General features: G+C 49.7%; 1 protein-coding gene across 6 annotated transcripts in view; it reads left to right on the top strand.

Annotated features, from left to right (window-relative positions):
- Positions 1 to 1,015: 1,015 nt before the first annotated feature.
- The window catches only part of JARID2 (jumonji and AT-rich interaction domain containing 2), a 272,742-nt gene continuing 262,250 nt past the window's right edge, over positions 1,016 to 11,507 (top strand). For 2 of the 6 annotated variants that reach the window (XM_019420066.2, XM_019420064.2), the window contains exon 1: positions 1,016 to 1,612. Coding sequence is in view for 1 of the 6 variants with exons in the window: in XM_019420064.2 (XP_019275609.1) it covers positions 1,568 to 1,612 (45 nt within the window). In the remaining 5 variants the exon portion in view is untranslated. Of the gene's footprint in view, positions 1,613 to 3,917; positions 4,024 to 4,125; positions 4,254 to 11,507 lie in introns of those variants that run through there. The other 4 variants (XM_019420067.2, XM_019420068.2, XM_019420069.2 and 1 more) reach the window with 4 other exon arrangements.

The raw sequence follows: 11,507 nt of genomic DNA, 5'->3' as shown, positions 1-11,507 counted from the left end.
GTCCTGAGCTGACACCGGCTGCGCGGCACAGGCAGCAGGCGCCGCCGATCAACTAGTTCGCACCGAGGATTCCTCTTGGTGCGTGGCCCAGTTTTCCTTAGGACGGGCTCCAACCCCTCGCCGACACCGCCCCCCGCGCCGCCACGCTCCGAGGCCTTCCCCCAGGAAGCCTCGCGTCCCTCCCCCGCCGTTAGGCTCGGGCCGGCGCGCGCGCGATTCCTCGATTCCACAGGCGGTTCGCGCCGCGGGTGGGGGCGGGGCGCCGCCGGGGGAGGGGGGGCCGGGGCCCGGGGGGCGGGGGCGGGCCGGCGTGGGGAGTTCCTCGCTCGCGGACCACACGCTCTGCGGGCCAATCCCGAGCCAGCCTCTAGCAGTGTCACACGCGGGACACATCCAAGCGTTTGTTGGCAGGGCCGATGAGGGGGAGGGGGCGAGGAGGAGGGAGGGGAGTTGAGTGACAGGCTTGCGGGGCAGGCTGGGAATTGTAGTTTGCAGCTCCCGTGGCCATAGCCATTTTGTAGTCGGGGGACTACAACTTCCAGAAGATCAAGGGGACCATTCTAAGGTGCCCCGGGAATAGGCGGCTCTCCCCGGGGCCGGGAGTCCTGGGGCACTCGTATCCAGCAGCCCCGCTGCAGGTAGACGCGAGGGCAGTGGCGCGGGCTGGCGTGTGGCGGCTGTGGGGTGAGCGGCAAGCTGGGGAAAGGGGGTGAGGTGGAGCGACCGAGCGTGCCATGCATTGGGCTAGGGAGCCTCTCTCAATTCCACTCCCAGATTCGGCGTGGGAGCGATGCCTGAGGGGTTGCCCGGGAAGGCTTCGTCGAAGGTTCTCGGGTGTCTAGTCGACGGGGCTGTCGGGGTCCTTTGGACTGGGCCAGGGTCGGTCGGCGCCGGAGTAGGCGGGCGCCTGGTGGCTCAGCTGTGTGAGTTTTCGGCTAGCGTCCGTCGGGGAATTACCCGAGGAGCCCTAACTTGTATAAAAGCAGAGTCCATTTAAAGTTGGGCTGGATAGCCTCTCTCTCATTGGTTAGGGGGCTTGGAAAAAAGAGACTCGGCGAGCCCTCGCTGTGGTGCTGCCGCCGCCGCCGCCGCCGCTGGAGTTGACTCTTCTGCTCGCACTGCTGCTGCAGCACAAACGTGACTTCCAACATTTTTTATTTATCTTTCCCTTTTCTTTTCCAAGATGTAACTACAGATCAGACACTAAGGACCTTCACGTTTCGCTGATGTAGTTTTTGGAGGAAAAAGGGGGGGAGTGAAGGGCGTCGGTTTTTTTTGTGTGTGTGTGTTTCGGGGGAAATTTTCCATTATGAGTGTTTTACTAAAGTGAATTTTTTTTTGTTTGCTTCGTTCGTCTTTGGCTCTTTTTTTTTTTTTTTTTCCTTCCCAATTTCGGATTTATTTCAAGGCGAATCGGGCTTTGGGGGAAGAGGAAGAAAAGTCGGATTACAAGATCAACCACCACCAACAACAATAAAAACCACCAGGATATTTTTTTGCAAATTTCTGACGGCTTTAAATTCATGAAGCAATTGTCCCCTTTTGCAATCAGCATTTGGATCTCAGAATGAGCAAGGAAAGACCCAAGAGGAATATCATTCAGAAGAAATACGTAAGTGCTCTTAACAACACATCCTTTGACTTGCAGTTTTAAGCAATGGCTCTGAATGTCAAGTTTATAGATAATTCTGCAGCTGAAGGGTTTTAAACACAGCGTCCGATAAGGCTGTTTCTTTCTTTTCTGAAAGAGGGCTTTTCAGGCAAAGTCGTGTCTGCCTAGTTTGGATGAAAAAACAGATTGGTGTAGCGATACCTCAAGTGAATAAATTGACCTCGAATGACACAACCATAATCTAGTTTTAGATGAAAGGCAAGGGATTTTGGTGTAGCTTGGAGGGGGGGGTGGGGGCTGCGGTAATGTAACTAAACTGCATTCTCGGGCGGATTTGGCCCCATATTGCACTTTGCATGCAAATGATCATGTGTTGTTATTATTAATGTTATTTGGAAAATCGTGTAACGCGTGTGTGTTGGAAGCCCTTTAAGTTGCAACCGAGGGTCCGATTATGGCGATCTTGTTCCTTGCACTGGCACATCAAATTTAATGTATGTGGTCGTTTTGGCTTATTTGGTTCGCAACGTAAACCAGTTGGGAATCATGTTACAGCGAATGCATTTGTTGGGATTGACTTTAATAATGGGACTGGTTTTGTTTAAAAATTCATGGTTTCCAGTTTTAGGGGGGAAAGACATACAATATAGCTAATGTTTTTAAGTAGGTATGTGAATGCATGTGTAAGTGACTACAAATGAATTCTCCCTGTTAACTGGGCTTCTGAAATTGGGTGATTATTCAGAGATTTAAATGGTTTGGAATAGTTAAATTTGTTTTGTGCATAGTACAGCTACGTTTTGATTGGCATGGGGAGTGTTTTTGTTTTGTGTATGGCTTTTTTTTTTTTTAAGTTTGGGGGGAGGGAGGGTAGAGGGGGACGGAGGATTAACCAAATATGCACTCGAGTGATCGGTGATTAGCTGCATGCTTTAAATCAAAGAATCCATTAAAAAAAAAAAAAGCCCAAATGAACATACATTTGGAATAATGCAACGTTATAAGAAAGTTTTATTTGAGTCGAGTCGACAGATTGGTGTTAATATTTTGCCTTTTTGAGCAGTGTGATGTGTGTAATGGGAGATGACCTTCGGGCACTGGTTTTTGTAAAAAAAAAAATACATTTAATGAAAAAGCTGAATGCCTCTTCTAGAGGGCTGATTCTAATCTAGGCACGTAAACTTCAACTATGAAAGAAATGCAATGTTAAATAATCAAGCCCAACTTAAAAAGCTGTTCCCTAAAGAATTTAAGATTTAAAATACATCCGCATTGCAGAGGGCTGGGTAGAATGCAAAGGACTAGTTTAAACTCGGGCTGTAGAAACTGCATGGAGACAACCTTGCCTTGGAGCGTGGACGCCTTCCCGGGGCACGTCCGATCCGGGTGCAGCCACAAAGCAAATGGGGTAGAACTTGGACAAGAACCGCCTCCGCCGCCCCCACCCTTCCCCCGGACCCCATCCCAGACCTCGCTAAGTTGTGGAGAGCTGTGAGGGGTGGGATTTTTTGTTGCTGGCGGTCAGTGGATTGTGTCGAGTGCGGGCGTCCGGCCGCAAGCCCGTGGCTGGCGGCGGCCGCGGGAGGCAGAGCACGAGTTGACGCCAGGGGAGCGGAGCCCGTGTTCCCGACGTGCTCGAGCCGGCAGCAGAGGGGAGGGCGCGCGGGGGTCGAGGCGGGCTGGGCCGGGGCCGGGGCCCGGGCCGGGGCCGGGCGGGCGCGCGCGCGCGGCCTGTAGGGGGCGGGCTGCGGGCTCCTGGCTCCGGGCTCCGGCTCCCGGCCGCTGGGGCTCCGGCTCCAGGCTCGGCGCGGGCGGGCCGCCGGGCGGGTGGGTGGGGCGCGGGGGCGGCGCGGCCTGCTGGGCCCCGGGGAAGGGAGGGGAGGGGGCGGGGGCGTGCCGGGGTGGGGGCGGTGCGGCGCACAGCTGCAGCGGGCGCCCCCCGCCGCGCGCACGGCCGAGCATGGCGGCGGCGGCCCGGCCGGCTCCCCGCGGCCCTGCCCGCCGGCTCCAGCGCAGTCTCGAGAGCAACAGGTTAAGCCGACGAGACGTCACCGCGCCCCCTCCCCGCCCCCCGGTTCTCCCCCCGCCTCGCGCCGGCCTTCCCCTCCTCCTTCCACCCCCCCCCCCCTCCCCCGTCGCTCCGGGTTCCCGGACGCTCCCGGCCGCGTTCTGTTGTCATTGTGACGTCACAAAGGGACGGGCCCGGGTGGAACCTTCTCCTCCTCCTCCGTGACGTCAAAAGTCGGGCGGGAGGTTCCACGCGGCGGGGCGGTCGGGGGAGGAGGGAACGGGCGGAGGCGGAGGCGGGGGCGGCCGCGGAGCAGGGCTGCGGCGTGGGAGGAGGAAGAGGAGGAGGAGGAGGATGCGATCGGCCTCCGCCTTCCGCCCCGAAATGCTGCGCTTCCCTGCAGGTGAGCCGCTGGGAGCCTTTAGGCCCCCGACGAGTGCTGCCGACCTCGCTCGGGTTCCATTTAGGGGGTGGTGAGCAGGGAGGAGACGCCTCCTTTCTGCAGAAATGTTTTTCGCTTCTTCTGTTTCTAGGTCTGCTGATGGTGTGGCATTACTGCGGTGGTCGTTGTGATCGCTCAGCAACGCTTTTGAAAAAAGCAAGGAAACTTTATTCAGGGAAAAGCTTTGCTCTGTAAGAAGGACTGTGTTGTGGATTTGGCCACCTTGTCACTTGAAGTCATGTTTGGGGTGCCTTTGGGGGATGGGACGGGATGCCTTTCTGGGTGATGCTGTTCAGCAGCAACTGTTGCTCTTTCTGGAAGCCTTGTAATACTGTGGAGGGGGTGGCGCTCCTCCTCTGCTGTGCCAGCTCTGTGCTGTATCTTTTTTGGGGGCCCGGGCGAGGTAAGATTTGTCATGTATATGTATTCTTAGAAGAGCACTGGACAGTGAAGTCCCCGGGTACTCTGTGCTTAGTACTTTTGAACGGTGGAACGAGAGGCTTGGAATCTGAGTGTGTTTGTATTTACTGTTCTGTAAAATGGAAATGGTAACACCTGACCTGCTTTTGCCCCGCACTTTATCTGAGAGGCTCACGTGTGTGAGAGATAATGTGCGCGAAAGATGTAAAACAGTGTGCTCTTTCTGTGTAAGGTGGTATTATCAAGCTGGTGGAAGGCAGCACTTTTCTTACAATTGGTCTCAAAAGCCTTAGATGCGTGCGGCGTTGCCATTTTAGTTTATTGCCTTAACAAGGCAGAGTTTGGGGGTGGGATTGTCGATGGCAGACCTTGGGAGAAATGATTGTTGTATTTCATATTAAATGGCATCCTTGAGAAACTCATAAATTGTAAGGTAATCCTGTCTTAATTGTGCCGGGCACGACCCCCCCCCCCCCCCCAATACCTTAAATAACTGAAAACAGTTGCCTTTCAAAGCGCCATTCCACTTGGACAATAAAAACAGTAGCTGTCTTGCTCTATGGATGTTTTCTACCATTTCCTTCACTCTGCTGGTGGGGTTATTCCTAGGGAAAATAACGGATATGATATCCAAGCTTCAAAACCATTGGGTCTTTGATGCTTTATAGCAGGTATGCGTTTGAAATAAAAATCCCAGCCACGTGAATAAAAAATTCTATGACGCACGCACTGAGCTCAAAAACAAATTACTGGTTTGATTCCTAGGACAGCTCAAGCGGAATTTGTAGCACCAGGCTGTAAGGGTTTTAAGTATCTAATTTTCTGATGTAAAAGTGCAGCATAATTAAACAAGACTGGAAAAAGTTCATGTTACAAGGTTCAAAAGCAGGATTTGCCATAATTACAATTTCATAAGATTCTAAAGAAAAAAGTAGAAGCACACCAAAATGTAGTGGAAGGATTTATGAGCCCCCCCCCCCCCTTTACACCCATTGGCTTATTTTACAGTTGTGAGGGGGGAAAAACCAAATACGTGTCATTCAATTGCTATGTTTTTCCTTTCCTGGGCTATGTGGCTTGCTTTCTGCCTCTTTCTAGTAGTGGAAAACTTTATTCTTTGTCACATAAGTGTAGGGCAGGGGCCCTTTGGTAGCTATTACTGGAGGGGGAGAGATTATGGAAGAAAGACCGTCAAGTGAAGAGTCCAAAAAGTGTGTCATGAAAATGTAAAAAGAAGAAGAAATAATGTCCCCAAATAACCCAATTTGAGTTACTGTTAACCCGCATCGTTATTACTTTACTGTCAGTGGGTGTTTGACTTGTGTGTCTTCTGTTGTCATTGGCCCAAATAGCTAACTGGAGTTAATTGGTATTCAGATGGTATAATGGCTGTTTCTTTTCTCCTGGTAGGTCATAACCAGTTCCTGGTGCTGAGCTGGGGGCTATTGGTTCCCTTCCAAGTGCCTTGGAAATAACTCCAGTGTTAATCTTAATATATCCCCTGCTCCAAAGGTTATTTAAACTCTTGTCCTTTAGAAAATCTTTTGTTGGGATATGTAACTGGTGTCTGTTAACGTTCAAAATGGAGCTATTTTCTCCTTTTCCTCCTCTCAAGGATGACACAGACATGTCATACGAAGCCTAGCAGCACATTGAAACGCTTGGTAAAGGCCAAGCTGGAGTATTTTTAAGGTTTACCTTTGATCATGACGTTCTTAGGACCCAGGCTCCTGCATTCTGAATGGTTAAAAATTTAGTTGCATTCTTCTTCTTCTTTTTTTTTTTTTTAAGAGTTTATTTTTAAATAATCTCTACACCCAACGTGAGACTCGAACTCACGAGCCCAGAGGTCAAGAGTCCATGGTTGGAGCCAGCCGGGTGCCCGAGTTGCATTGTTCTCATCCTGCTGTTCGGGGTCCTCCTCTAAGTCTCCCCCTGGATTACATAACCACTCTCACGTTCTACCTATCCAACCTACTTAATCTGTTGGCTGTGATACCCCAGCACAAAGCTCCTGGCCGGTGGGTAGCCCTGGGTGTATGTGCCTCTGTCCACTTTGGCTCCGACTCATAGAAGGCTTGCCAAGTGTCAGTTGTTTCCAAATCTGGTTATTCCAGTTAGACTTATTCTTGCAATTACAGTTAAATATTATGTAAACCTTTGAACAAGTGTGGAAAGAAAATTGGTTTCTTTTTTCTTTTTCTTTTTTTTTTTTTTGGAGTGTGGATTTTTATGAAAACTTTTAAGTTGACTGTTTTGGGAACATTCGATAAAAGTGAATTACTTAAAAAAAAAAAAAAAATCAGGCTGTTTAATGAGATGTGGGCCCGCCGTTTAAAAGACTCGGGGAAAATCTGTTACGGATTCATTGCTTTTGCAAGTGATTCCCTTTTAAGAACCAAACTTCATTTATGCCCAGACTCTCTTCCCAACAAACAAACAAAGCATAACACGGAACACTGGAATTCTCAACAAATCTGTTGCTAAAAGTACATTTAGGTGTTTACGTTAAAGTGTTAAAATAGGTGTGGATTTTCAGGTTTCCGGACCAACAGACCGTACTTGAGCTTTTTGGTCCCTGTCACCCCTGATTAGAGTGCTTCCGTTGTGTTTGCCCTTAATCCCCAGGTATTAAACTAGACTCCCCAGCCAGTTGCGGCCAGGTAGGTGAAGTGTGGCCCAGTTTCGAGTGGCTCTACTGAAAGTTAAGTTGTATTACTTTTAGGATTAAAGGGTTGTGTCCTTCCCTGGATGGTAGGGGGCCTTTTCCATACTTGCCTCATTCATCCCTGCAAGCTTCTTTCGTGCCGGGAGGTAGGCAGTCTGAGTGAGATTTTTTTAAGGTTTTGACCTTTCCCGGGGCTTCAGTTAACACTCTGCTTTCTGGCAGCCGCACACTTTTTAAATAAGGGGTTTTTCAGTTCGTTGCTGGTCCAGAATAAAGTCACTAAAAGCAGAGCCGAACCTTATAGAAAGTGACAGCGCTGGCCAGATCCCCCTTCGCTCCTGGTCGGGTAAAGCTGCCGGCTTCCAGTACTCCCTGTCCCTGTTCTTGCTTGCAGGTGCGTTCTCTCTTGTTCTCTTAGGATGTCTGGGGACAGGAGAGGGGCCGTGCTTTACAGAGGGAGATGCTGTTCCAGAGGGTGAGGTCTAGGTCCCGCCTGCAGAGCAGTTGGACTACCTCCTGGGCCTCTTGGGTGTCTGTCTGGGTTTCTTTCCACTTCCACACTGTTTTGCAACAGATTTTTTTTGCTACTCTTGCGAGAAGGCTGTCTGTTTCTCCTGGGGTTCTCTTTGAAGTTTGAAGAAATGTGCCAGAAGAGCTTGGATCATAGAAAACACTCTAGATGGGCCGCGCAACACCCACTTCTCCTGAAAGCCTCGTGAAGAGAAGGCCCAGGCAGTTCTGAAATAACCGCCTACGTTTGTTTCCATGGTGAGTTCACACCAGAAACAGAGGCTGTTGAGTCCATTTTACAGAAGAGAAAACCAAGGCTAACAGGCACTTGCCAGATAGTTAAAGGCTACACCTCTTGCCCACTTTTTAGTCCAGATGAAATAGAAGTAAAGTGAATGACCAGTGTAGCCCCAAAAAGGGTGGGGGTGGGGAGGGGAGCCATAATAGGGGCTCTCAGCGGGCTTTGGAGAGGTGTTCTGCCGAAGGAAGTTGGGGAGGTTGAGGTAGTATGTCAGCCTGGAACAGAAGGAGTGCCTCCGTCTCAAGTGCATGTTTGTGTTTGTTGTTTTTTTAAACACCAGTTGGTGGAGCTACCCCCTTATCCCCAGCTGGCTGTCTCCGTGAGTTCGCTTCTGAAAGAGCTCCGAGATCCCAGTACCCCTTGGGGACTGGTTGGCGGGTGCTCTGTATTTTTGTAAGTGTCCCCACCTGCCCTCCGGGTTGCACCTGAGGGCCCGCCGGCCGGCATTAGCTCTCCAGGCTCCGAGAACTTTCTTCACAGGGGCTGTGACAAATCGGCCGCGTACTCTTTTTTTGCACTTACATTCTTGCCCCTGACTTTGCTGCTTTAGGGGGACCATGGGACACTGGGGGAAATCATTTGCCCTCAGTCCTTACTGAGGTCCGGGCCATCCTGGTAAACAAAGGCTGCCCAGATATGTTAATGAGGCAGCTTGAGTAATGGGGATATTATACGTAATTATTCACATATTCGTAGGATGTACGAGGGTGTTCGAAAGAGGGAACCCTACTGGTTGAAGTTCTTGAGAGCTGTTTTTGAGAGCTGGTGCTGCCTGAGAGGCCTAAATTGGATTTTAAGTTCTAATTTTGTGAGTCTGTCAAGCTCCACCACCCATGAAGAGGAAGGCCAGTGAGCATTGAAATGTCATCACCAGCAGTGTTCAGTTACCAGGAATCCTAGAAGGTTAACAAAATCGCCACAGTTTTGCCCCTTCAGTACTCCCAATGCAGCACTTGCCTCACACACGCCCTTTTCTCCAGTCGAACCAGGAGCCCTTTCCCAGCAATCTCATTTTGGGTGGGTGGGGGATGCAGTGAGAGGGGGGTGGGTCGTGTGGGTGTCTGTTTTCCATCAGGAGACCCTCTGGTTTGCTGTGCCTGAAGGACCCAGGAGAGCGTGGGAGACCTTTCGGTGCCCTGTTTTATTGCTCTTTTTAAAAATCTGGGTGGTTCTTTTCTCTATTATTTCCTAACCACAGTTTTGGTTAGGGCTTGATCTCCAATGGTTATCTCTTGGTTCTCATTTCTGCCAGCTGTTAAAGTGTTTGGTGCCTGTGGGGGCAGAAACAGGTGCCAGGAGGAAATGAGAAAGGATTACAACTGAGCATGTGTTTCTTGCATTTATTCCTTCCATAGGTTTGCAGAAAGCGGACTACGGAATGAATGCTTGTTCTGTTAAGCAGCAGTTGGATACGGACGTTATTAAGACTTGGAGAGTTTTGTGCTTTGTGTATCCGCCTTGTTGCTAGTGCATGGGCTTCGGTAATGCAATGCCTCCGATTTGGACAGGCTTGTTATGAAGATACAGGGTACCTCTACATGGTAATGGACAAGATTGGGGATAAGAGCCGAGTTCAGGGTTGGGTCCTATAATACACCGGCCGTGTGTGACCCCGGGCAAGCCACATAACCTCACTGAGCTGCTTCCTCATCTGGAAAACTTGTTCCGTGCACCTTAACGGGCTTGGGGCTGGGAGAGCCAGTGAGATTTTTGATGTGAAAGCACTTTGTAAATTGCATACGCCGGCACAAGTGCTCAAGGTATGACACAGTTGGAAATCACCAACCTGAAGCATCGGGCCTGCCGGCAGCCTTCATAGCTGACTCAGAAATAAATGAATCAAGTGAATTCTATACTTTGCTTCTTAATAAACCAAATGAGTAGCAGCAGATATTCTGAAGCCCGTTTTGATGTAATGTCTTTCTGCCCCCACCCTCTCTGTCTGTCTGTTGAAACTCTTCTGTATCCGGCACTTGACTCCCAAACACAGATTGAGAGGCACGGATTGACGGTTGAGTTTAGAGTGGCACTGAGTCTGCGTGCAAAGAGCACCACAGATGTTTAAACTGGACCTTGGAACAATAATCCTTGAAATTGAATGTCTGATCATGATCCTTCATTGGCTCCCTGTGGCTTTCAGGATCAAGTCTACACTAAGTGTGTCCTCAGCACAGCGTAAGAAGCCCTTCTTGCTCTACCCTGGGCCCATCCTGCCGCCCAATCGGGAACCCAGCCTCTTTGCATATCCTGGTTTCTCCCAACGGGTTGCCTGAGGAGCCCACCCCGCCCTTTTGAGGCCTGCTACTCTGTTCTCCAGTCAGGCAGGGCTAAGCCCTTTCTCTCGGACTCCTTACACCTATCTCCAGGCGCTGCAATCCGTGTTTACCTGTCTCTTACCCTATTAACCCCCCAAGAGGGAGGGGCTGAATTTTCTGTCAGCAGGCGGCCGAGGAAGTATTTGTTGAGTTGAAGCTTTTGGAGTATGTCAGTTGCTGCCTGGTTGCGGGAGGGAATTGGTATGGATCTGGCAGCAAACGAAAAACTCAACTAAGGAGAATCTCCGGGCTGAGAAAGCCTGGCGTGTCTAGTGCTGTTAAGCAACTTGACTGAGGTTACACATTTCATCAGTGACACAGCCAGGGCGTGAAATCCAGCCCCTGATACAGCAGAAGGCTGCGTGTTAGTGTTTTTGGACAAATTTTTAAGAGGTCCTTCTTCTTCACACGTGGATTCTCAGTTGTCCATGGTAACTTGAAGAACTGATTACTTTTCATGGGAAAAGACCATCCACATGTAAGCATTGTGAAAACGACTTTCTTTGTTCTATCAGAAATCCTTCAAATCAGATGATTACAAATGTTGAAAACCATTGCAATTGCATGCTAGACATTCATTCACATATATGTATATACACGTATACGTATATATAGTTTTACACATGTAGTCTCATGCTCCTAAGGCATGTTACGTGCTTTTTGCATTTATATCCTGATGATCAGAATACATTTATACACCATTATATTTATTGTTGCTTTATTTTATTAAAAAACATTATGTTTATTTTTGAGAGAGAGAGAGAGAGAGAGAGACAGTGTGAGTGGGGGAGGGGCATACAGAGGGGGAGACACAGAATCAGAAACAGGCTCCAGGCTCTGAGCTGTCAGCACAGAGCCTCAGGCGGGGCTCGAACTCATGAACCTCCAAATCATGACTTGAACCAAAGTCGGACGCTTAATTGACTGAGCCACCCAGGCGCCCCAACACCATTATTTTTAATGGCTGCAAGACACTTGGTTGGTCTCTACCACGGTTTACTCCACCTGCCTGTTCTTGGTGGCCTTTTCGGTTTGGGAACTCTTGTGCAAGATCATGTATGCAGGCAGTATGCTTTACCTGTATGTTTTTTCCCTGAACTCCAAATTCCTCAAAGTGGAATACCTGATTCTGAAGTGCCCATGTTTACACGGGGAGCCCTGTTACCATATTGTTTTCTTGGAGAAAAGCTGTACTAATTTACAGTCCCATAGGTAGTGCATGTGAGGCCAG

Source organism: Panthera pardus, unplaced genomic scaffold (assembly GCF_024362965.1).
Source record: "Panthera pardus isolate Hobbes unplaced genomic scaffold, ASM2436296v1 HiC_scaffold_17, whole genome shotgun sequence".
Taxonomy (NCBI): Eukaryota; Metazoa; Chordata; class Mammalia; order Carnivora; family Felidae; genus Panthera; species Panthera pardus.
This window is presented reverse-complemented; position numbering and strand designations above follow the sequence as displayed.